We start from the raw sequence: 25,140 nt of genomic DNA on the forward strand, positions 1-25,140 counted from the left end.
GGCCCTGGTGACCACCCGGATTTGAACATGGTAAATGAGACGGGGCTGGCATGTGGATGGATGGAGATAGCTGAGATTTTGTACGACGAAGGCATAGGGACTGGGGCTGCTGATTTGTTTTTGCGCTGTGTGGAGATCAGAAAGAGGGTGCTGGGGGAGGACCATCCCGACACGCTGACCAGCATGGACAATCTGGCCTCGACTTATTGGAATCAAGGGCGATGGAAGGAGGCGGAAGAGCTGGAGGTGCAAGTGACAGGGATCATGACGCGGGTGCTGGGAGAGGAGCATCCCTCCACGCTGACCAGCATGGCCAAACTGGCCTCGACCTACGGCAGTCAAGGTCGATGGAAGGAGGCGGAAGAGCTGTTTGTACGAGTGCAGGAGTCCATGACGACGGTGCTGGGGCCGGAGCATCCCGACACATTGAACAGCATGGGCAACCTGGCGTCGACCTACCAGAAACAAGGGCGATGGAAGGAGGCGGAAAAGCTGGACGTGCACGTGAAAGAGATCAGAGCGCGGGTGCTGGGGCAGGAGCATCCTAATACGCTGAGCAGCATGGCCAACCTGGCCTGGGCCTACCGCAATCAAGGGCGATGGAAGGAGGCGGAAGAACTGTTTGTGCAAGTGACGGAGACCAGAAAGAGGGTGCTGGGGGGGGAGCATCCTGACACGCTGATCAGCATGGTCACCCTAGCGTCAACCTATTCTGATCAAGGTCGATGGAAGGAGGCGGAAGAGCTGTTTGTGCAGGTTACGGAGATCATGATGCGGGTGCTAGGAAAGGAGCATCCCGACACGCTGAATAGCATAGGCTACCTAGCTTCGACCTACCGCAACCAAGGACAATGGAAGGAGGCGGAAGAGCTGGAGGTGCAAGTGACAGGGATCATGACGCGGGTGCTGGGAGAGGAGCATCCCGACACTCTGACCAGCGTGGGCAACCTGGCAGTGACCTACGGGAGTCAAGGGCGATGGAAGGAGGCGGGAGAGCTGGAGCTGCAAATGATGGAGATCAGAAAGAGGGTGCTGGGCGAGGAGCATCCATCCACGCTGGGCAGCATGACGAACCTGGCGTCGACCTATGGCAGTCAAGGTCGATGGAAGGAGGCAGAAGAGCTGGTTGTGCAAGTGGTTGGGCTGATGATGCGGGTGTTGGGGGAGGAGCATCCATCCACGCTGACCAGCATGGCCAACCTGGCCTGGGCCTATCACAATCAGGGGCGATGGAAGGAGGCGGAAGAACTGGATATGCAGGTGATGGAGATTAGAAAGAGGGTGCTGGGGGAGGAGCATCCTGAAACACTGATCAGTATGAACAACTTGGCAAACACTCTGAAGGTTACACGGTCGCCTGGTGAAGCCATGGATCTACTCGCCACTTGCCTTAAATTATGCAACAAGGTCCTTGGTCCTACACATCCCCACACCAGCACTGTGGCTGACACATTACTGTTGTGGCAGCAAGAGGAGGAAATGGCTGCTTTGGAAAGTCCTGTGGCGGTGCTGCCACCCTTTACAGATCTATCTTTACGGTCTTCTGGAGAGTGAAGATTTCGTTCATAGGTCAGTCGCTCCGTCATAGGTCTGGATACCTGTGCACGGTATGAAGCTAGAGCCTCTCTCACTGGCAAATGACTCTGCCTTGCCGCAACCGTGACGTAGTGTACTTTGTACGCATGTCCTGACTCCCAGTTGGGGACGGGTAAGAGTAGAGCAACCAATGATCGTTCCACCGCTTACCCCTGCTGTCCAGCTTCCGCAAATCTGGAGATCTGTCCAATAGCTGGACAGGAATTTATTTTATCCACCCGGGTCCTTGTCCGAAGAGTAATCGCACAATACTCTGGTGCAGTGCATAGATGAATGCATAACGGTAAGTTGGCAACGGAGCTCGTCCCAGGCGATTCGGGGGATCTGCGACTATGGGCCTGATATTCTATGTCGAGTTTGGTAATAAGCGATCCCTCAGCAGCCGCAGCGGAGGAATTGTTTCATAGAGTAGAATATAATTGAGCCAGAGATGCCTGCACACCCATTCGCTGTGCAATCCTCCACTGTGGAAGCTCCGATCCCAAAACGCCTGTGTCAATAAATGCACTGTGCAAGGTGTCCCTGAAGGCTTTGTAGCTCAGTGGATTCAACAGGAGATCAGCACCACGATCATTGCCATCACCGTTGTAGAGATTGTCAACACCGATCTCAACACCACCCGCAAGTCAACGATCTACGACGAAGAGCGAATTCCTAGCGCTACGAACTCCAAAGGCACTCGAACGAGGGACGTGACATTGCCGGAAAGGAAAACTTCTTGATGGTCGGGAATCTGGCGGATGTCGCTGGCGTCGATCATTGTGGTGGGAAGGTCGACGGTGATAGCGCCATCGTATAGCTCGCCCGTGCCGAAGGAAGACATCCAGCTGAACAGAGACTCTTGGTCGGTTGGTAGGTACGTCAGTGATTGACAGTCAAGTGAGTTGGGGTCCTGACACTGAGATTTAGATTCCGATGCAGCAAACGATCCACCTGTCCTGCTTGTCCAACAACGATGGGTTTGGCTACTGTGTCTGCGCTCACTATCGGAGCAAACAGAACGACGTCCCATTAGCTGCCTAAACAACGGGGTGACAATCTTTGAAGTCAAAGTCTTGGCACTCTGCTGCCTATTTGACCCCCCTATCATGCCGGCTTTGCGGTCGCCGTACAGTCCCAATATTCCAGTACTACTGACCTTGCCGACACTGGCCATCGAGGTGTGGCAGACCTGTCGAAAGGTGTCAGATAGTGCGCTTTTCCATGTCGATTAAGGAACCGCATATCTGTAATGGTAATAGCAGGTCGCGACACGGCAGCAACGATACGGAAGCTATGCAATGTTGGATCATCTGCGCCATTGGCGGTCGCATCAACACATGCGAGGTAGAATGTCGTCCACCACTCGGATGCGCCGTATCTCGCGTCGTGTGCTCCCCCAATGACCACGAGGTCGGCCGCATCGCCTTTGACTCGCATGTCTTTAAATGCGTATCTATACACCATCAATCGACACTCCTCTGGGAGAGTTAAAAACGACATCGTTATCGTCAAGAATAGGAGGCACGACGAAATAGATAGCTGCCGGAGTGAGCTGAGGAGCGACCTATGCAAGGCCGACTACATCGCAGCGATCAAACCCCGTCTTGGCAGGGCTGCGCTTCAGCCTCGCCGAATTTTCGAACTTTCTGGGAAATGATGCTATGCTTGCCGGCAGGGAGCATATGCGAGTTGCTCATACTACACGCGTAGAACTTTCCTAAAGATCCAGGATAATTCAGATGACGGAGTGGAATCATTCAAACGTCTACATTTCTTTCCTCTCGATGTCTGATAGCGGCGGCACATGCCCATGGTAGCTCTTCCGTGCGCCACTTCATCCTTGGCGAAGCCAACGTTGAGCACATCCACCCCCGGATTAATTCGTAATGAAAAATTGGCTCAGCACACAATTAATCTCTTCTACCGTTGGCGTATCACACACTTGAGACGTTCTACCATCCTCTTCCAACACTAAAAGACGCGCCGCCGCGGAAAAGAAAGCACATGGGAAAGGCTGCAGATACAGTGTGATGAAATGCCACTTAGGCGAAAGGCTCCTTCCTGAACGGGTGAGTTGGAAGTTCGCTGCCAGAGGCGATAAATGCTCCACATAGACGTAGAGTTGTGCCAAGGGGCTATTGTGGCCCTCACTCTGTAGAGGAACCGAAGATGAACCAAGATCCGAACTTTTGTGCGTTCCGATAGGCTTAGAAGCAATGTGGCTGACACACCCTGATTTGATACGGAGACGGTAGCCGAGCCATTGCATGCATCGAGTATTCATCCTGCTTTTGTCCTGCTGACTTGGGTGCTCTGACATTGTCGCCAACACAGCTGCAGCTATTGGTGTTCCTTGACAAGAAGGTGATCCACGGTCATCCCAACCTCTGGAGAGCGCTTCCAATCATGCTTGGTGTAGTATGAGCAGCCAAGATACGTTCCCTTCATCTCGTATCCCAACCGAGTCCTCCTGCGAGACATAAGACTTGTATCTGCGTCTTCAGCTCTTCTCCAAGGTCAGTCATCTCATCCCACTGTTGCACATGTCCAGCTCTTGTATTTTCTTTCTACGTTGGCTGAAATCCGAACATGACGACACCGGAAGAATGGCTGTATATAACGCCGTCGTTCTTTCATCCCTCAAGCGCACCTCCTGGGTTCATCTTCGCGCATGATGAAGCCTTGGAGAGTCTTCGAGAAGCGATAACTGATACGAACGTCGACATGCCTGCTTTAGTACTCCTCAATTGGATTGCGACTATTCTGCCTGCTGCCGGGTGTGAAGCACAGTTCGAGGCTTGGCTACATGATGGGTGCGCCATGTTTGACGCTCTGCCAGACGCTGGTTATCCACAATCTGTTCCTTTCCGATACATAGCTGCTGTGAGCAAGGAAGGGTGGCACTCCATCGAGTCCTTGGGTGGCAGCCTAAAGGACGCTACACAAGCATGCCGTGAAACTTTTGGTCCGGCACATCCTAACACCGTTGTCTGTCGTCTCTATGAGTGTTGGCATGACCTGTACCGTGCCCAAGACTCTCAGATCCTTGACGCACTTGAGCAGTGCTTGTTGATGTGCCAGGAAAGAGACAGAAACTCTCGGTTGTTGAAGATCAACTGTCAGGTCATGCTGGGCCGAGCCCTCACAGAAGCAGGCCAGATGGAGGCTGCACGAGAGACATACCGCCGAGTCCTGAAGGAATCAGTGATACAGCTTACTCCTTTGCGAATGTACCGTGCTATGGTTGTCGCGCGTCTTGCGGATCTTGAAGGGAATACATGGCGGCTCTCAGGCGCTACTCCTGAAGATTCTTGAAAGCTGCTTGGGCCTCTGGATCCATTACATGAGTGCATTGGAATATCAACGATTCTCAGAGTGGATGGAGAAGATATTGTAAAGCACGTGGATTTGACGTATCACTTCGAGTTCATTGGAAAGGAATATTCCACTCACGCGATGGACTGCATTCAGCATATCTAGTTCAATCCAAGTTGAGCAGCCCTTTCAAACTTAAGCAGTCGCGTGCTGTAGAAATGAAGGCATTTAATACTACAGTAGTCGAAGTCTGCCGCGATGTCATCAGTGTCCCAGATCTACAAATATGTAAACAGCATGATTGCCTCCGGAACGGGGTTTTCGCCTCGGATGTGGTGCCTGTGGTTGTCCATTGGTCGCTAGTCAAGGTCGCTGGTCAAGGTGAACGATCTGAGGGTATCTGTATAGAAAGCGAAGCCTTCGTGAATCAAGCCATGACCTGGTATTCAAAACCGCCCGTGAGCAGCTTGTGTTCATCTCGGAATGGCGCTAGGGGAAAAATACTCAGACCATCGATTGGCTTCTGGTGCCAAGGTTGAAACGTCGTTGACGCCGGCCGTTCCGCTCGTCGTGTGAACTACTGCGTGCTGTCATATTGCTGACATTGAAAACTTTGGAAACAACCAAATTTAACATCGAAGAAAGTGACAACATTCTGAATCTCCTGAACACCAGAAGTCCCAAGGCCGCCTCGAGCAGCTCCATAAGTACCTAGGAGATTCCCACCAATGATCTCCATCTCGACGCATAATCATCGGTATGTCCTCATTTATTCCTTATGATCTCCGACAGCGGCGGCGCATTCCCATGGCAGCTCTTCCATGCACCCCTCCCCCGAATGCCTTCCCGATCCGCCCACTGCAACTGCCCAATGTAATCGGCCTTTTTCGCCCTCTTCGCCTGCAGCTGCGCAGTGTCAACATTCCTGTACGCCAACTCCTCAATCATCTCTTGCACCGTCATATGCAAATACTGTGGACTGGGTGGCGCACGACGCTTCTTCTGCTTCTCCACAGGGCCGATTAGTGTAGGGGCCAAAGGATACTGTACCAGTCCACAGCCTGAAATGGGCATGTGCATGCCCTGGTGGCCGGGCGGTGCGCCTTGTGAGGTTCCTTGTTGGTGCCCGGTCATTGAGGTGCCGGGCCATCGCTGGTCCGGCGAACCGTAGATGGGAATGTACACGGGGACCATAACGAGTTGCTGGCATTGCTGCTGATGCTGCTGGCCCAGCGACCCACAAAGAAGAGTATTGCCGCTGCCACCACCGAAGTCACCGAGGCGGTTGCTCATTTGGCTGGGCATCAGCACGTAAGGATCTTGTGCGAAGCCAGCGGACGTGCGAAGCTCCTGGTGGAGCCGTGGTGATGGCTGGATGAGCTGGTAGCTATTGACGCGTTGCGTCTCCTGTTCGATGTTACTGCTGGGCTGGGAGCCGAGGCGAGTGCGCAGATCGTTGGTACGGGGCGTGGCAAGATAGCCCCAGCCCTCGGGAATGAGGAAATCTCCACCGATGGAAGGGTGCTGGGAACGGTCGCGGAAGGCAGAGACGTTGTCGGCCATGCTTACTGTGATCTCCGCCGCTTGTCGTGATGTTCCTAGGACAAATAAGTCGTGTCGTGGCTTGTTGAAATGACTCGTTCAGTGCATCAGAGCTCAAAGCCTCTGTTCAGAGACAGTGATTGCGCGCTTTTGTGTCCCATATCGCTTAGAGTCCTTAGTACAAAGACTGTGTACACGTCACAGAACCCGCTCTCGAAGGAAAGAGAGAACTTCAAAGGGTTCTTCGCCAGGTAACGCTCTGGCATATTCTACGAAGCGCGAAATGGTCTTTAACATCACCACGAGCAGTCTTGGCAGAATTATCATCAATTCATGATCGAAAAAGTTCGTACTGTTGCGATCATGACCCCTGTTGAAACTTCAAACTCACACACGTTTTACTGCTGGACGGGGGTAGTGCGGCCAGGCTAGTTCAGCGGAGCGGCTAGCTGAGAGTAATGCCAAGGACTAAGTGGCGGATGGAAGAACCTGCATGTTGAGGCCAGTATTCGCGCGGTGATGCCGCGTGTTCTCAGCGTTGTGACGAGCCCTGGGGATTAGAAGGGGCACGAAGCCATCAAGTACGTATTGTCGAATAACGACTTCCGACAACGATGAATCGAGCTCAGCTTGCATCACAATGTCGTTACGAAAAAGCAAGGGTCCAACCAAGAGTCCAAGAGTCCACATTGTCGCCATCGATACAAGGGTCGAAAGGCAGGCGAAGAGCTGGTGTTATGCGCATGAGAAGGAGGTCGCAGCACGTGGGCGGCGTAAAGAAGCTAACTGGCTAGGGTCTTCTCATATGTGTCAATTTCAGCCGCGTTCCTGCTCTTGCGGCATCAGCATGTCAATGCCCAGATGCAAGGATCCAGATGCCAAGCCATCCGCGAGCTCCCGCCAAGAGCAAAGCATAGTCTCTCCGCCCAATGGCGATGGTAAGGTTGAGGCGACGGCTTCTGATTAGCAGCCGGCTCCAAGATGAGCCACTATACCACCTCGCTAAGACATCCGGCAAGGCGGCGATGTACTGCTTGGCACTGACAGGTACCGCCAAGACCTGTCTCTCTTCATCTCGGGTTGACCCCTCTATCGGGGATTTGTGAATCCCTTTGTCGTTTTCGAGTGTCCCCTCCTTCCGAGCCTATCATCATACCATATCGTCCGTAATCCTGCGCTTGAATCCTGCCAAGCCGATGTCTCTGATTGCCCAGCAATGCTTCGCGTTTTGCCCTTCTTCCCCTTCAACCCTCCTTTTCGGCCATTGAGTCCATGATGGATCAGACCCTGGGCCTGAATGGGCTCCCAAGCATATTCAGTTCCCACCAGATCTGCGTTAACGAGCCAGTCTGCGACATTCTCGACAACACGTGTGAGCAGCCACACGCTTGGATGGTTCTACACATGAATCTCGAACTTCTTCACGAGATGCGACCTGAAAATCATCTCGCAGAATTAGACACAGACAAGATGCTATATATTGGAAAGCATCTGGAAGACGGCCTGTCTGGAAGGTTTCTTCGTCACAACAGCGAGCAAATCCCAGTTCTCGTGACGACCCCTAAGCCATCGACGCGATGCCGGAGTTCCTCAACACTCTCGTAGCCCGCCAGTCGGAAGCAACTGCACCATATGATTGGATCCTCGCCATCACCTTCATTGCCTACATATTCTCTGCCTTCGGCAACGGCGCCAACGACGTCGCCAATGCCTATGCAACTTCCGTCGCTGCTCGCACCCTGACCATGGTCCAGGTCGGGTTCCTTGCAGTCTTGACCGAGTTCTTCGGAGCCGTTGTCGTACGTTCTTCGACTGAGGAGATGCAAATCTATGCTAATGCGAACATAGCTTGGTGCCCGTGTCACCAGCACTATCAAGAATTCAATCATCAGTATCGATCGTTTTGAGAACCGCCCGAGCGTGCTCATGCTGGCTATGGGCTGTGCGGAGGTCGGCAGTGCAACTTGGCTGATGTTCGCTACATCCAAGGGTATGCCAGTGTCCACCACTCAGACCATTGTGGGCGCCCTCGTCGGTGTGGGCTTCGCAACCCAGGCGCCTATTAAATGGGAATGGACTGGCGGCAGTGTATCTCAGGTCGCCGCGTCCTGGGGTATTGCGCCTGCCATCGCTGGAGCTTTCGCTGCACTCTACTTTGCTGTTCTCAAGTACTCTGTGCTTGAGCGCAAGGACAGCTTCAAGTGGGGCATGCGGTTGATCCCCATCTACTTCGGTTTCACAGCTGCTATCCTCGCCTTGTTCATCACCATCGAAGCACCCGGGTCTGACATTGATGCACTCGGCGCCGGCATTGCTACCGGTATCATCCTTGGTGTTTGGGCTGGTGTCACCCTCATCTGCTATATCTTCTTCGTGCCCTTCTTCGAGCGCAAGCTCATTAAGAAGGACCCCCGTGTACGACTTTGGCATATCCCGATGGGTCCTCTCCTCCGCAAGGATAATGTCCCCCTCTACTTTCCTGGCAAGGGCAACGAATATGTCATCAACTACTATGCCGATTCTTACGGCACCGTCGCTGCTGGCGAGAAGGCCCACCACAATGCTCCCCGGCTCGAGTCCGACCAGGAACGCGCGACTACCGAGCCCACAGTTACTGGCAAGAACTACGCTGATGACGAGGGCAAGGCTCTTTCGGACTCGCCTTCCCCAAGCACCGAGCGTGGTGCCGCTCCCGTCAACAAGACCGGCTACGTCGCTCCCTACAAGCGGTGGATCGTACCTGTCCAGGAACTGTCATGGCTTAACCCCAAAAAGCTTTGGAATTGGGGCAAGTTCCTTCTCCTTCGCGGTGTGACCATCGACGCAATCAGTCACAACTCTGATCTTCTCCGTGCCATCCACAGCCGTGCCAACCGCTACGATGTTCGTGTCGAGCATCTCTGGACCTACTGCCAAGTTATGTCCGCCATCCTCATGTCCATCGCTCATGGTTCTAATGATATTGCTAACGCCGTCGGTCCTCTTGCCGCTGTCTACGCCACCTATAACTCCGGCGAGGTTAACACTCGCTCTCCTACTCCAGTCTGGCTCCTCGTTATCGGTGGTCTGATGCTGGGTCTTGGCTTCTGGTTCATGGGCTACCATATCATCCGCGCCCTTGGCAACAAGATCACCCAGATGAGCCCGACCCGTGGGTATGCTATCGAGCTGGGTGCCGCCACGACCGTGCTTATGGCTTCCCGTCTTGGTCTGCCGGTCTCTACCACCCAGTGCCTTACTGGTGCTGCCGTTGGTGTTGCCCTGATGAACTACGATGCGAAGGCCGTCAACTGGCGCCAGATCGCTTTCATCTTCATGGGCTGGGTTCTCACTCTTCCCTCTGCCGGTCTCATTGCTGGCCTTATCTGCCTTTTGGCTCTCAACGCCCCCTCGTTCTAGATAGTGATAGCCATAGTTTCTTTCCACCATGATAGGGGCAAGTCAAGTTACATTGCGCTCTCTAGAGGGTGCTAGAGTCGGTAACACACTGTACGGGCTGTGTCGTTATCACGTGTGTAAAACTCATACGATATCCACTACAGTTTCTGAAAAGCTCCTCTTTCCATATTTGTCTTGTTTACTTATGGGATAGGCATTTCTCCAATGTCGTAAGCCGATCTCATACCTCGTCTCTGGCATACATATCCACCTTTACACTTAGGGGTCGACGAGTTTCACGGAAGCCCTCGTCTGTCGGAGCTCTCACGCGACACACCAAGAGAACATCTGCATCTTGTCCGGTCCCGTGGGCTGTGTTCGACGTAGCTAATCATGGATCGAGGCGACAGCAAGCTGCATCTCGCAATCGATGAACATGTATGTCCCTGGTCTCGCTTTGGGGGCTGCTACACACAACGGATGCCGTTGAGTACAATCACCGAGTGCCACTGTCCTCGACCGGTTTGTAATAGTCTCGAGATGGCGTTTATGTATTGACGACGTTCAATAGCAATGGCAATGGCAATGGACGCTTGGCACAACGAAGTCAAGGATACATGATCGACCTGAGTAGGCTTCAGATCGGACTTATCACCTTACTACTTGATCTTGCTTTCCGATGTTCAGTAACAGGGATGGGCATTGCTGTCTAGAGCGGGCTTTGTAAATCGCACGTTGCTCAGGCACGTCAGGCTGTGAGGAATCAGGAGCTAGTCGTAGGAGAATTTGTGGACTGCAGGTACAGCATGGAGCCGACGCAGGATGTTACCCGGAGGAGAGCATGAATACGCATGACGTAGCTAAGCAGCAGCTCCGTCTTGCCGCCTCGACCAGGGTCCTACAACTGCAATCCGTGCCCCTGGGGTATACCACTCCTTGGCATATCCGTCTTCCCGGAGCCGGGCCTGCACCGACGCGTCCACGATTTTAGAACTCATACTAGAGCCACCGGTTTTGCCGAGCCTTTCTTCTCCAATATGTTGGGCCATAGACCGACATGTTACGCATATAACGCCTTGCATTTATCGCAGACGCGTGGTTGGTCTTATGATCTATGGGCCCTCATAATACAGACAACCGAATGGGATGGAGATCGAGGATATCATCAACAAAGTCCGCTTCACGAGCTCAGAGAATGAGACCGATCGACCACGATCACTGCGAGAAAGCACCGATACCAGCATAATCTCAGAGTCAAGATCCGCTCCAGAGTCCATTTCTCCATGCCTGGAGAACTTCAGCTCCGATGACTACGGAACATATGATGTCGTTGTGTCGCATTCAGGCCCTTGCAGACGCCAAAAACAGGCTCAGGTCAATGAAGAAGTGCAACACTGGGAGCACGGCCCTCCCAAAAAGCGACGAGCCATGACGAAGTCAGAGACCTACGATTCGCAGGAGCTACCCAAGCCAAGGCCTCCCCAGCAGCCGCAGCAGCAAATGCCCGTTTCATATGGACATGCTATGCAACCAATGTACTATCCAGCATATATGGTCGTGCCCATGCCCGTGCACATGCCGCCTGCCACCCATATGGCTCCCCATCCAGGCAGCTTCAGTGTGTCGCAGAGACGGCACTATCCGCCGGAGCCACAACAACGAACCTACAAGGAGGCGAAGCACTCACCGAAACCACATCCACGCGGAGTCAGATTGCCACCCTTGCCAGAACGGCTTCGACGCACGCAGACCACCAGCAATCGGAAGCCTTTGCAGCTGAAAGAGAAGAAGACAAGGGTTAGGGCTCCTCCTGTAGTGCACGCGTACGATCATCTCAGTGTCGAGGAAGCAATCCAGGAGCTTGCACAACGTAACATCCACATCACCGATATGGCACAAATCGATATCAGCAAGGCCAATCTGGTCAGACTCTTGCAACGAGCAGATCGGAACAACAACAGAGGCAATGGTAACCCAAGTGAACGTGAGCTGACGAGTACCCCGGCGTGAGGCCATTGCATGAAAGCGTACAACAGCGAATTCCCCATAGGACATGACATGATATCAGTTCCCATAGAATTGCCCGCCTGAGTATTTTCTCAGACACTTCTGTTGCCATAAGATCTTGGCAACCATCCGCGACCCAGCAGAGTTTCCATGTGCATACTCCATACCCTATCTCGCTTCCTTCCCAACCAAGAACCCAGTGCTCTTCGTTTCAGGATGCCTTTCCGGAAGCCTCCTCTTGTCCCACCAAGCATTCGAACTGACTATTCTTGGCGGCAACTAAAACTTTGATTACCTCCGTCTTGCCGCAAAGTATGATGAGGTGTGAAGTTTATGGAGCAGGACTAGGCGAGTCGACAACATCTTTAGTCTTAAGTTGCTGCAAGCCATCGAATCTGTGGCTTCTGCCCAGAGTTCGCTGCTTTTACTGTTCTCATTTCTGACACGCACATGCCCTGGGAAGACGGCTTCGGGGCCTTTCGGTTGGAACGTGAGTATGGCTGTGCTGGGGTGTCTCGGAGGGGCGGCACTACAGGTCGCATGTCGTGTGCGATCGACCATGTCGCAAGTGTCCATATATCTGACCGTCTCGATATCCGGCCACGAGTGAAAACGACACTGCCGTCCAGGTCGTGCCTGACATTGTCATGTATCTTGCTCGATCAAAGCGGAATTCCAATACACAGGACTTGACAAAGGGAGAGCGATTGAGGAATGTCTTCATCGTCTTTGGTATCGTTGCTGTGGTCATTATAGTTTCGCACGTCTTGTACGCGAAGTTTACCTTCCTTGTCCTGTACCTCGTCCTTGCATACCACGCCACATGAGGCCAGGTTGTCATCTAACTGACCAAATGCTTACATACGCTCTTCACACAGGATCAAAGCTCGCAACCGAATCCCTCACATTAAGAACTGGCCTGCTATCCGCAGACAGCCCATTAGACCCGCTACCCCCTCAACCTCATATACCTTCCACCAACGATCCGACACCACAACATTCACCCGCGCTGAGCTCGATACCGTCGCGCCTAGATACGTCCTTCACGATGGCATTGTCTACGATGCAGGTGTCTACGAAAAGTCCAGCCACAAGTCGACATCATCTACATCTCCCACACCATCCTCGGGGTTGACCCAAACGCCCAGCACAGCCACGATCGTATCCCTGCCTACCACGATACACGAGGTTCATCCCACCAAGTCAGCAGTAGTAGCTCATCGCCCAGCATCAAACCCCTCCCCACTGCCTCAGCAGCCGACACCACCACCACAAGAAGCCTTGCAGCGAGTCCAGGCACCACTATCAGCATACAACCCAGCCTCTCGAACAGTTTACACGGCATCGAAGCTGCACCAATGCCTTCTTCTCCCCTCCTCCATGCATCCAAAACTCCCAACGCCGCCGGACCCAACCACTATCTGCGCCATCTGCCTCGATCCTCTCGTCCCCTTCGCGACCCTCTCTTGCCCCTCCAACCCTCCCGCTTCCTCAATTACTGATCCATCATCGACCACCATGCCCTCGTCCACACCGCAACCACATCCACAACCGCCACTGTCGCCGCCGCAATCACCACCAACAAGAATCCGCATCATCACCCACTGCTCCCACGCCTACCACTCCTCCTGTCTTCAGACATGGGCATCACGGCGTCGGCCGAAGACGCGTCCCCGTCCTCGTAGGGCGAGGTATCACTACGATCAAGGAAGAGTGATGATTCGCGATAGCGAGCTCAGTGGGAGGGAAGGTGGAGGAGATGGGGAACGAGAAGTGGAGGATAGACGAGGCTTGGGCGGGTTTGAAGGGGCAGGAGAAGTTGAAGGCGTGAACGAGGATCCGAGATGTCCGTTGTGCATGTGGAGTTTGAGAAGCGGTCTGCCGTGAGGGGATTAGAGAGGACGAGGGTAATTTAGAAGGGAAGAGGTAGTCGGAACGCATGTGTACGAGATTAACGATGAAATGCGATTGAAATTTGTGTAGAGAGCACGAACAGAGAGCTGCATCCATGTCTTCCGGAATGAGAAGGCATGAGGCGAGCAATTGAGGAAGGAGAAGAGTGTGACTATCATATTCCGTTAATTGCATGGATGCGGCGGAAGATGACGATCACGACGCCTATGGCTAGGGTTGGCTCATTGTTCAAGGTCGTGGTCATAATAACTTACCGAGGCCAAGAAGCCTGTCAATACTAACACCAGTGCCATCAGGGTCCTGGAAAGATGCCCAAGGAACGACAGCACCAATATGTATGGAGCCACCATAGACACTGGACCGATTGCACAAACAGGTCTTCCCACAATCTGGAGTACGGTCTGGAGTCCAGTAATCCAGCTAGTCGAGGATCAATCTCTCCTGAGGTCGGGATAGAGTCGTAAACAGAGTTCGGACATGTCCAACGGTGTCATACAGGAACCGAGGCTCATAACAACATGAGACAATAGAGAGCCTCCACTCAATTTTCCGCAACTTTGTTCACAGGTCGTGATGTCTTATGCCTGGTATAGGTTCAACCGCATTAAGTGAGTATCAGCTTTGGAGGCTTGGCCCCGCAGCCTCGAAGAACGTCTCATCGTGTCCGTGGTTCAGTATGGCTTCGTGGTCAATGCCGACCGCAAGATTCTCCGCATGCGCCAACATCGTATCCGCGTCCATGGGTCGTTCGTTAAAAATGCGTGAAGACTGTGAGACTCCATGCCCAACATTATGGCTAAGAGGCGCAAGTCTTGATCGATCTGCCACACTTGGCCATGCATCCAGGGTCTCAAATCGAGGAATTATCATGCCGTCGTCGGGATTTGGCGTTGCACATATCCTATTACTAGTGGCTTGGATGCGATCAAGGTCAAAATCAACCGTATGGTTGAGTTGCCGTACCACTTCCCTCAGCATCTTGAGACATGTTGCTGCACAGTTATCGATACAGGCGTTTCTGTTAAGAAGTCGGATACCAGTTTCACATCTGTGCCACGCCTCACTGGGATGCGCCGTGCCATTATGTGCTGATATCAGAAACACTAGACACATGATAGCGAGAAACAGGGTGTAGGTTGTACTCCAAGACAACGGGACATCTGGCATAGCGATCGCGTACGTCTCTAGCCGACTGATTGTGGTAGATGCGAGCTTGACACACGCCAGTGCATGCCTGCTTTGCGAGATTGGAACGGACCGTCCTTCCGCCATGTTGCTCAAATATAGTAGAAAAGGTCTGTAAAGGATGAGTTGTGCAAAGTTGCAAGTCATCTCCAGGTCTCGACCAATTATAGAGTTCTTCTCCCGCTGGTTGATCTGGGCCAGTAACAGGGAGATGTCTTGTGTCCAGTGCAGCAGTTTTCTCTCTAAAGCATCGATAAGGCTCGTCGTGATGGTCTCGATGGCCTCCCCAGTAGTAGAATCAGTGAAGACTGCACGCCGTGTGACGCTAGTAAATCTCAAAAGCTCCAAATGCTTGATGTTCGCATCTGCATTTAGGTCCAACTCTTGAGGAGCCCCATTGCTAAGCGTGGCATAGACTGTGTTAATCCCTGTATCGATCACTGGTTCTGGTAGTAACGAAGGTAGATCCAGTACAAGACTGGCGTATAGGTCGAGTCTCGCTAGCGTGGTGAAGACCAATATGCGCATTGACCGCTCCTGTGTGTCATATTGGGCTTGGCAGTGACATCGCAATGCAGGCCCAGGCGAATGGCCCCAGAGGATGCTAGGCTCAGGAATGCGTGAGCGCGCGCTATCCTAGAGGTTGACATGAGGAATATGGCACCGCAGAGCAAGGCCTGTACAGTGATGAGATTGTCTGATTGCGTGACGTCCAACAACTTCTGCCCTACGTTGAAATGATACATAGCAGTATCTAAGCCGACGTGGCAGCCACGCTGTCGATGTCTTTTGTTATCGAAAATATGAGCTACTGCAAGTGATTGATGAAAGAGCGGCAAAAATCGCGTACAGGCAGCATTGTTAGGCGACTCGTAGAGTAGGTTGACCGTCTCTGGGAAGTACTGCGCATGAAGAAAAGACATAAGCGGGTGACTGCCACCCAAGAGCGTCGTTATCAATTGTTGCGTGTCTTCTCGGTTTGGAAGCTCGTTGGGTCCCCATAAGGACGGCATGGGAGGTATCAAGCCATCTCCATTCCTGGCGACTGACAAAGGCAGGTCGAAGATCCCTAGTGTGGGCACCAAAGCCTCGCGGACGTCCGATCTGTTTAGATTGAAGATTTCCAGTACGCGCAGGATGAAAGCTGTCTCTGAGAGAGGTCCGTAAAGGTAGGTGTTCCACGGCGGCGACGAGATGAGGCGGCGACATCCTGCCAGCATACTGTTCATCTCAGAGATACGGCTGGGATTCTCATGTCCGGCCAGGGAGGCGAGTGGCATTCCGGGCTCAGCCCCGAAGTTCATGATGTCCAGCACAGGCTTGAGCGTCAACCGATCAGTCAGTTGTAGATATCTGGCATGATCTTGGAGTAGCAGATATGCCTGGCGAAGATGTTGCTCCAGCATCCGTATCCTCGCAGTTGGCGGAGGAGCCGGGCGGCGGAACTGGTAGGCACAATCTGTATCAACGTTAATTGCTGAGTACGACCATAGCAGAATGAGTACAGACCTAGACCCGAGCGAACACAAGGCTGACAAGGCTGCATGCCATTACATTTTCTTTTTCTCAATCGACATTCATCACAGGCCCATGGCGACCGACGATGGGGCTTTCCTGAACGCCTGTTGCGGCGCTGTGCCATTTCGCCGATAGCACTGCCTTCGCCTGACTGCATTTGGGCCATAAGCAACCTGGTCCATCGGCGTAGGATGTCATCTCAGTAAGTCGTGGTCGGCCGGTAACAAGGGAGACTCATGAGAATGTTCTATGACGGAACACCCCCCCTTCAACTAGTCTGCAGATGAGGTCTTATAGCAGCAAGCGGTCTAAGCTCATGTTACGAACCTTGTTTCGGGAAGACGGATGTGCCAAGATAGAGCATGATTACGATCGCTGAGATCGAAGACCTTTTTCAGCGCCGTCGTCGTTTGTATTCCACTCCGTCAAGCGTGTTCTCTTCGTCATTTGCCCGCGGCATCCGCCTGGGCAGCCGTGCAACCGTGTCATAGGCCGTCGCGAGGCCGTACTTGGTCTGAGCGTGCCTTCCTAGCCAGGCCACCCCCACCACAAAGCACCAACGTGCCAAGCATTGCGTCCTCCAGCAATGATGGAACCCTGCAAACGGCGGAAAAGCCTCCCCTTTAGCGCCACGATCAATGGTGAAGCAGCTGCATACGTAGTGCCGCCTCTCCATACACGATAACCGGCGCCAAGTGGATGAGACTGCCTGGGAACCTGGTGGGTACGCTCTGGCTCCCGAACCCAAGTCCGACCCCTACCACTATCCACAAGGCCTCGCATCGTATTTGATGGCTTGCCCTCCTCCTCGGTGAGTTGCTCTCCTTCTTTACCTAGACATCTCAACGCCATGGAGAATCACGTGTCTGGGCAAAGCAACAAGTCCATGAGCAAGCCCGCTCATGCCTTGGACCGCGACGCACTCGTCCAAGAACTCGGGGCTGACGCCGAGAATGGCTTTTCGAAGGCGCAAGCCAGCGAGAAGCTGGCCGAGTTTGGTCGCAACGAACTCGACGATGGACCTGGCGTCCAGCCGATTAAAATCCTCATCCGCCAGGTTGCCAATGCCATGATGCTGGTGCTTATCATGGCCATGGTCGTCTCCTTCGCCATCAAATCATGGATTGAGGGGGGTGTTGTTGCAGCTGTCATTGCGCTCAACATCATCGTTGGTTTCTTGCAGGAGTTCCAAGCTGAGAAGACTATGGACTCCCTTCGATCACTCAGCTCCCCGACGGCCAATGTTGTCCGTGATGGAAGCACCATCAATGTCCCCACCGCCGAACTTGTGGTCGGTGATCTTGTCGAGCTGAAGGTTGGAGATACCGTGCCAGCTGATCTCAGGTGTGCCTCGTATGGTCCTGCCTACTTTGTGTGCCGCTGACATCTCATTCAGAATCTATGACTCGATCAACCTTGAGACAGACGAGGCCTTGCTGACCGGTGAATCGCTCCCTGTGGCTAAAGACGAAGAAGCTGTCTTCGATGAGGACACAGGACCCGGTGATCGATTGAACGTGGCTTACAGCTCGTCTACCGTGACCAAAGGTCGCGCCCGCGGAATTGTCTACGCCACAGGCATGTATACCGAGATCGGTTCTATTGCCCAGAGTCTGCGCCAGGAAAAATCCCGCCGCCGACCTGTCAAGCGCAAGGAGGACGGCACTGCATCTCCTCTGCGACACGCGCAGGCTTGGACCCTGACTATTGGCGATTTCATTGGTCATTTCCTCGGCGTTAATGTCGGTACTCCTCTGCAAAGAAAGCTGTCACGATTAGCAATGCTGCTGTTCGGTATCGCAATTGTCTGCGCAATTATTGTGCTGGCCGCCAACGAGTTCTCCAATCGCTCTGAAGTCATCATTTATGCTGTTGCTACTGGTCTCAGCATGATTCCCGCCTCGCTCATTGTGGTCCTGACCATCACCATGGCCGTCGGAACCAAGCATATGGTACAGAGGAATGTCATCGTTCGCAATCTCAAGTCCCTGGAAGCTCTTGGTGCTGTAACTGACATCTGCTCGGACAAGACTGGCACACTCACACAAGGAAAGATGGTTGCCAAAAAAGCATGGATCCCCAGCCGCGGCACCTACTCTGTCGGCATCTCGAACAACCCATGTGACCCCACAGCCGGCAGCCTGGCTCACTCTACTGAAGTCCCTGTCAAAGGCCTGCCTGAGAGCGAGTCTCTTGATGATGACGAGACCACACCAGCTGTGACCTTGTTAGAAAACAACGAAGACCTCGAGGCCTTCCTCGCCGTTGCTGGTCTTTGCAACGTTGCTAGGGTTCACAAGAACAACGAAGGCGAGTGGACTGCTCTCGGTGACCCCACTGAGATCGCTCTTCAAGTCTTTGCCTCTCGCTTTGATCGCAATCGTCACGGTCTCGTCGAGGGAGAAGGTGCTAAATGGAAGCAAGTCAGCGAGTATCCCTTCGATTCCGATGTCAAGAAAATGTCAGTTATTTTCGAGGACCGCAAAACCCAAGAACAGATGATCTACACCAAGGGCGCCGTCGAAAGAGTCATTGACTCCTGCATCTCGGTGGTATGGGAAGGCGGCGAAACTGTCGACTTCACTGCGGATAGAAAGGAAAAGATTGTCGAGGTCATGGAGGCGCTCGCTTCTCAAGGTCTTCGTGTCCTCGCTATGGCCAGCCGCGACTACGATCCCCGCAGCGGCCGCCGCGCGTCGCGTGACGGCCCTCCTCCCAGAGACAGCATTGAGCGGGACCTGACCTTCCGCGGTCTTGTCGGTCTCTACGATCCCCCACGTCCTGAATCTGCCGAAGCTGTGAAGCGATGCCATCGCGCAGGTATCAAAGTGCACATGCTGACTGGTGACCATCCTGGCACTGCTAGCGCTATCGCGAAGCAAGTGTACATTCTCCCTGATATGAACAAGGTCTCGGCTAGCGTTGCAAAAGCAATGGTTATGACGGCCAAAGAGTTCGACAAGCACACCGACGAAGAGCTCGATCAGCTTCCTGTTCTGCCTCTCGTTATCGCTCGATGTGCTCCCAACACGAAGGTCCGCATGATTGAAGCCCTTCGCCGCCGAGATGCCTTCATGGCCATGGTATGTTTACCCCCGCTTTAGATGAGAATGGTGCTAACTCGTACCACAGACTGGCGACGGAGTCAATGATTCTCCTTCTCTGAAGATCGCCGACGTCGGTATCGCCATGGGCATGGCGGGCTCAGACGTCGCCAAAGACGCTGCCGATATTGTCCTGACCGATGACAACTTCGCCTCCATCCTGAACGCCATCGAAGAAGGTGAGTTTCCTGGCCCAGCTCCACTTTCATACTAAATTGACCCCTTCACAGGCCGTCGTATGTTCGACAACATCCAGAAATTCATCCTGCATCTTCTTGCCGAAAACATCGCCCAGGCCTGCACACTGCTCATCGGTCTGGCCTTCAAAGACAGCACTGGACTGTCAGTGTTCCCTCTCGCGCCTGTCCAGATTATGTGGGTCATTATGATCACTTCCGGCATGCCTGACATGGGTCTGGGCCTGGAAATTGCCGCCCCTGATATCCTCGAGCGACCACCAATGCCACTCAAAGTCGGAGTGTTCACTTGGGAAGTAAGAACAGATCCCCCTCACAGTGAAACAACATACTTATCCAGTATCCCTAGGTTTGCTGCGACATGCTCGTCTATGGCCTCTGGATGGCCTCGCTCTGCCTGTCCTCCTTCTTGCTCGTCGTCTACGGCTTCGGCGACGGCAACCTCGGCGAAGGCTGCAACACCTCATACTCAGCCGCCTGCGACACTGTCTTCCGCGCCCGGGCCACCACCTTTGTCTCCCTCACCTGGTTCGCACTCTTCCTCGCCTGGGAAATGATCAACATGCGCCGCAGCTTCTTCCGCATGCAGCCCGGCAGCAAGAAGTACTTTACCCAGTGGATGTACGACGTGTGGCGCAACCCCTTTCTGTTCTGGGCCGTCATCGCTGGCTTCGTCACCATCTTCCCAACCCTGTACATTCCCGTAAGTTCCTCCCTCTCAGCTCCTCTGCCACCCAGCCCATCACACCAAATACCAACCCTTGGCAACAGGTCCTCAACCACGACGTCTTCAAACACACCGGCATCTCCTGGGAATGGGGAATCGTCTTCGTGGAAGCGATCCTCTTCTTCGCTGGCATCGAGGCCTGGAAGTGGGGCAAGCGCGTCTTTTTCCGTCGCCGCGCTCGCGAAATGGGGCAGACTAGTGATGATCTGGAAAAGAGAGCGTATGGTGAGTTTATCACGGATGGAAGTGAGAATAGTAGTGAGGCGGAAGTGCCGGCGAAGAATAACGAGAAGGCGGGTAGTGCTTGAGTCGGATGATGAAGGAGAGTTTGTGATCATTTCTGAAAGAAGGTCGGGTCAGCTCGATAGCAGCTGGTGGGGGAAGGACAAGAGTCCTATCGACTGACACCCCTGGTCATCGAGAAGCCACGACCCGGAAAGAAGATGCTGAGAAAAGGGCAAAAGACATGGGACCGGGAATTTATAGACCAGAAAAGGCATCTGTCTCTGCATGTTTGTGGACGCGAGATTCAACTGCTACCTTTCTTTGTGGTGGGCATATGAGTACATAGCGATGCGTACATAGTGGCATAGCGACTCGTTGGGATGACAGAGTTGAGGAGAGATTGAATATGAGGATGGCAAATTCCAGCTGATGGCTTCCAATCAAGGGGTGAAAGGCTCTGTGATACTGCATCTAGCAATCTAGATCTCGCCATGTCCCATGCTCGGCTGCGGACCTGCTGCTGTTAATGCTGCTCATGAACGAACATCGCTGGTGCGCACGTCAAACGCACTTGTGAGTCAAGGGCCAGATAGCAAAGTAATGGTCATTGAAACCTGCCGATGCCTACCATTCACAATATCGTCGTTGCATGCATACCTAGCCTATCTGACGTCTGTGAAACACGGGCCATTCCTCTACCTAAGCCGGATACCTCTGGCTCAGAGCATACCTGACTCATTTCCACGTCATGCCCGTCTGCGTCGCTCGCGTTTGCAGCGTCTTGACAAACTTGCTCGGGGACTGCGCATAGTCGGTAACTTCACTGTTGGCGAAGAGCATGTGGAAGCGCCCGTCTGTGGTCTTGCCCACTACACAGGGATATTCGTATCTGTTGCTTTCGATGAAGTTCTTCAACTACACATGGTTAGTATTGACTTTGTGCCATGCTTACGAACGACGGACGGGAAATAAGGGAGACTTACGTCATCTGGAATCTCATCGTAGTGCTGCTGCTTCAAGTCAATGGGAACCTTCTTTTTGGAGTCCAGCCATTCAGGCCGTTCGTTGGAGTTGAGCCCGCCGTGCGTGAGCTCCAGCGCGGCACAGGGGGTGCCGGCGGTTGAGGCGCTCATACGACGGATGCCGTATGCTAGTTGACCCCAGAGGGAGGTGCTGTTGCTGTAGACGATGTAGATGGTTTGGCTGGCCATCTTGTAGAGATTGCTCGGCGTGGCTATAACAGTATTAGGATCGTAAGCTGTTGTGTGTGTGTAGACGTATGGGCGGCTGGAACGCTTCAGAGGGTGCATCAAGCAGTAAGTATAAGACTGCGAGAAAGATGAATAAGGGTTCGTCGTGCCGTCTGGTGATATGATATGTCACAGCACACAAAACAAATCAGATGGACCTCTCGCAGCCCTGCTACCTGCGCGCTTTACTTGGTCCTTGCCAGCGAACAGCATGTAGCGGCCCTTTTCTTCATGGGCACGGCAAGACGGAGATGGCATATGCATTGCCTATTAGTATCTTCATGATCATCGTTGGCCCGACACGTAGCTGGTTATCCCATCAAGTTGCTGTCGAATGAGTGAATTACGCCAAGACATTGTCTTCGTCTACCATGCATCGTGGCCTAGCGAAGGAAGCGAGGTTGTTTGGAATCGCAAGGTTTTGGTTCACAGCCCTCGGTTGCATATCCGGCTTATGGAAGCGCCACACAGCTTGCGATCGACTGTCCTTCAACTGCGGGGGCTCCCCGGCAGGACGGAGATCGTTATCTTGGCGAAGCGGGGCCGTACCTTGAAGCACATGTTTGTTACCATGTGCACCGCGATGGCTCCCTTCGAGCCGGTCGCAGGGTCCACACCTAGCTTCGCCCTTACGCTACCGCCGCCTTCCCGCGTGCCTAAGCATGCGTGTGAATGCCTTGCCAGCATGTGATCTGATATGGGTGCTACCAATATAGAAAGGCAGAGCAGGCCAAAAGTACGTTCAGCAGTGCTGCTTGCCCGTCTCTCCTTCTGGTTCTTTGAATGTTCAGCATCACAATGTGGAAGCCGCCTGTCAACTTCCTCACGCTGCATTGTGAGTCTCGAGGCTGGCTGTCCCCGACGCAGTGTACCGACTGATCTCGACCAGACACATATATCATCACCTGTTCTCTCATAGGATTCATTCTGATCGTCGGAGCCGGCAATGTCCCAGCTATCGACGCTTTTTTCTTCGGCGCGAGTGGTAGCACCGAGTCTGGTCTTAATACGTCCGTGATCTCGTCCATGGGTTACTGCGTTACTGACCCTTGGTAGCGTTGATGTCAAGGATATCAAGCTGTACCAGCAGATCGTCATCTATATCATACCATGCATCACGAATATGGCGTGTATCAACATAATCGTTGTCGTCGTACGGCTATACTGTTTCGAGAAGCATTTCAAGGCAAATCGTGGGTGCTATCAAATCGCATCCGACGGCCATAACTGACATCGTTGCAGCCCAGTTACTCCCCGTGAGAGCATACCGCGGTGGTTCGATTACTGCACAGCCAGATCTAGAAGCAGAAGCTGTCAGACGTCCGGTCGCTGATGGTGAAGACGACGATCCAACCACCCAAGATCTCCAGAGGCAGACTACCATTCGTTTTCAGGACGAGTCAGCGAGACCAAACACCGACAAGGCGCTTTATATTCCTCCGCCCCATCTCAGAGACAGAGGCCATCCGCTGGTTGAAGTCAACCGGCAATCAACTCTGACCAGCTTGACCGAGAGAGAGAGCAGGATGGGACTCGCCACCTCAAGGGCGCCCGCTCCAGACCGCAAGAGAGGGCGATCGTTAGAGCGAATTGCTTCTTCGGCATTCTCGATTGGACCTACACAACGAGCTCGACGTCGGAGAAGCACGTCGAGGCACAGAACTCTGCCGAAGGACATGCCCAAGCTCTCTGAACAGGTAACCATTGGACGGAACTCGCACTTCAACAATATGTCTACTGAGGACAGAGAGATCTTGGGAGGCGTCGAATATGTCGCTCTCAAGCTACTGCTGAAGTTAATTGTTGGTCAGTTAAACCATGTGAAGATCGTTCGACATTTTCTGACCTGCTTGCTTAGCCTACTCCTTCGGCCTCCATCTTCTTGGTCTTATCTGCCTGCTTCCCTGGATCCACAATGCCCCTGCTCAGTACCAAGATTATGTAGCCGAGACTGGAGTGTCGAAGACTTGGTGGGCATTTTACTCAGCACAGACGATGGCCAACAACCTTGGGTTCACACTCACACCAGACTCGATGGTGTCGTTCCGAGACGCCACCTGGCCTATGCTGATCATGACATTCCTGGCATTCGCCGGCAACACCTGCTACCCGATCTTCCTCCGCTTCAGCATCTGGTTCTTCTACAACACTATTCCCATGAACAGCAAACTCCGTCAGCCGCTCAACTTCCTCCTCGAACACCCTCGCCGGTGTTACACGCTCCTCTTCCCGAGCAAACCAACCTGGGTCCTCTTTGGGATCCTCATCGCCCTCAACACCCTCGACGTCATCCTTATCATCACTCTCGACCTCGACAACGCCGAAGTCACACGCGGACTGCCCATGGGCCCACGTATACTTGCCGCCCTCTTCCAAGCCGCTTCCTCCAGGCACACGGGCACCTCGACCTTCAACCTTGCCGAAGTCAATCCGGCCGTCAAAGTCTCGCTCCTTGTCATGATGTACATCGCCGTTTTCCCCATCGCCATGTCCATCCGGAGCTCCAACACCTACGAGGAGCGCTCCCTGGGTATCTATGCCGACGTCAATAGCCAGGACCTCGACGAGCAGAACACCCAGTCCTATCTACTAACACACCTGCAGAATCAACTGTCGTTTGATCTGTGGTATATCTTCTGCGGCATCTTCTGCATCTGCGTCGCCGAAGCGGGACGTCTCTCTGACGATAATGACCCAGGCTTTAACGTCTTTGGCATCTTTTTCGAGGTCGTATCCGCGTATGGCAACGTAGGGCTGAGTCTGGGACACCCGAGCGTCAATACCAGTTTAAGTGGTCAGTTCAGAATATTCAGCAAGGTGGTTATCTGCGCCATGATGATCCGTGGGCGGCATCGCATGCTACCCTACAGCTTGGACCGGGCTATTATGCTGCCTGATGAGCGACTGGCGCTGGGCGGGGATGCTGTTAAGGAGAAGGTGGAGGATGAGCTGGCGTTCATGAAGCCAGCGTTACGGAAATATGTGGATAAGGAGAAGGAGGAAAGGGCGGAGGATGGGGTGAAGTTGAAGCGGCACATGACGCACTAGAGCAGAGAAAAAGTGTTCGAATTAGTGCTAACTATCCAGCTGCCATATATGGCTAAAACTTCCTATCCTAGACGCCGTAACGTCGAAAGCTTCGTTCTAAATGAGTGGACGCCACTGATAAGTAGCTGCTATTTGTACAGAGTTGAGCGTGC

The 25,140-nt window shown here is 53.3% G+C and overlaps 9 protein-coding genes across 9 annotated transcripts in view; 5 read left to right on the forward strand and 4 right to left on the reverse strand.

The window, feature by feature from the left end:
* The window catches only part of HMPREF1541_10887 (uncharacterized protein), a gene marked incomplete at both ends in the record, with an annotated part of 4,312 nt that extends 2,758 nt beyond the window's left edge, over positions 1–1,554 (forward strand). Inside the window, one exon of the mRNA XM_008715556.1 lies at positions 136–1,554. Within this exon, the coding sequence (XP_008713778.1) occupies positions 136–1,554 (1,419 nt within the window). The remainder of the gene's footprint in view (positions 1–135) is intronic.
* Positions 1,555–2,230: 676 nt separating this feature from the next.
* HMPREF1541_10888 (uncharacterized protein) lies at positions 2,231–3,015 on the reverse strand (the record flags this gene model as incomplete). The annotated part of the gene is made up of 2 exons (XM_008715557.1): positions 2,231–2,423; positions 2,735–3,015. The coding sequence occupies 2 exons, from the start codon at positions 3,013–3,015 to the stop codon at positions 2,231–2,233; spliced, it is 474 nt and encodes a 157-aa protein (XP_008713779.1).
* Positions 3,016–5,658: 2,643 nt separating this feature from the next.
* HMPREF1541_10889 (uncharacterized protein) lies at positions 5,659–6,456 on the reverse strand (the record flags this gene model as incomplete). Its single annotated transcript, XM_008715558.1, has 1 exon — positions 5,659–6,456. The coding sequence occupies one exon, from the start codon at positions 6,454–6,456 to the stop codon at positions 5,659–5,661; it is 798 nt and encodes a 265-aa protein (XP_008713780.1).
* Positions 6,457–8,012: 1,556 nt separating this feature from the next.
* HMPREF1541_10890 (uncharacterized protein) lies at positions 8,013–9,834 on the forward strand (the record flags this gene model as incomplete). The annotated part of the gene is made up of 2 exons (XM_008715559.1): positions 8,013–8,234; positions 8,284–9,834. The coding sequence occupies 2 exons, from the start codon at positions 8,013–8,015 to the stop codon at positions 9,832–9,834; spliced, it is 1,773 nt and encodes a 590-aa protein (XP_008713781.1).
* Positions 9,835–10,959: 1,125 nt separating this feature from the next.
* Positions 10,960–11,823, forward strand: HMPREF1541_10891 (uncharacterized protein; the record flags this gene model as incomplete). The annotated part of the gene is made up of 1 exon (XM_008715560.1): positions 10,960–11,823. One exon carries the CDS (start codon positions 10,960–10,962, stop codon positions 11,821–11,823), a length of 864 nt encoding a protein of 287 aa, XP_008713782.1.
* Positions 11,824–15,419: 3,596 nt separating this feature from the next.
* HMPREF1541_10892 (uncharacterized protein) lies at positions 15,420–16,594 on the reverse strand (the record flags this gene model as incomplete). The annotated part of the gene is made up of 2 exons (XM_008715561.1): positions 15,420–16,396; positions 16,447–16,594. 2 exons carry the CDS (start codon positions 16,592–16,594, stop codon positions 15,420–15,422), a joined length of 1,125 nt encoding a protein of 374 aa, XP_008713783.1.
* Positions 16,595–17,287: 693 nt separating this feature from the next.
* HMPREF1541_10893 (potassium/sodium efflux P-type ATPase, fungal-type) lies at positions 17,288–20,773 on the forward strand (the record flags this gene model as incomplete). Its single annotated transcript, XM_008715562.1, has 6 exons — positions 17,288–17,781; positions 17,834–19,520; positions 19,570–19,720; positions 19,772–20,034; positions 20,088–20,441; positions 20,510–20,773. The coding sequence occupies 6 exons, from the start codon at positions 17,288–17,290 to the stop codon at positions 20,771–20,773; spliced, it is 3,213 nt and encodes a 1,070-aa protein (XP_008713784.1).
* A 652-nt stretch (positions 20,774–21,425) lies between these two features.
* Positions 21,426–21,901, reverse strand: HMPREF1541_10894 (uncharacterized protein; the record flags this gene model as incomplete). The annotated part of the gene is made up of 2 exons (XM_008715563.1): positions 21,426–21,605; positions 21,674–21,901. The coding sequence occupies 2 exons, from the start codon at positions 21,899–21,901 to the stop codon at positions 21,426–21,428; spliced, it is 408 nt and encodes a 135-aa protein (XP_008713785.1).
* An 837-nt stretch (positions 21,902–22,738) lies between these two features.
* Positions 22,739–24,988, forward strand: HMPREF1541_10895 (uncharacterized protein; the record flags this gene model as incomplete). Its single annotated transcript, XM_008715564.1, has 5 exons — positions 22,739–22,775; positions 22,830–22,950; positions 22,997–23,133; positions 23,183–23,746; positions 23,799–24,988. 5 exons carry the CDS (start codon positions 22,739–22,741, stop codon positions 24,986–24,988), a joined length of 2,049 nt encoding a protein of 682 aa, XP_008713786.1.
* Between the last annotated feature and the right edge of the window lie 152 nt (positions 24,989–25,140).

This window comes from Cyphellophora europaea (genome assembly GCF_000365145.1).
Source record: "Cyphellophora europaea CBS 101466 unplaced genomic scaffold supercont1.15, whole genome shotgun sequence".
Classification (NCBI taxonomy): Eukaryota; Fungi; Ascomycota; class Eurotiomycetes; order Chaetothyriales; family Cyphellophoraceae; genus Cyphellophora; species Cyphellophora europaea.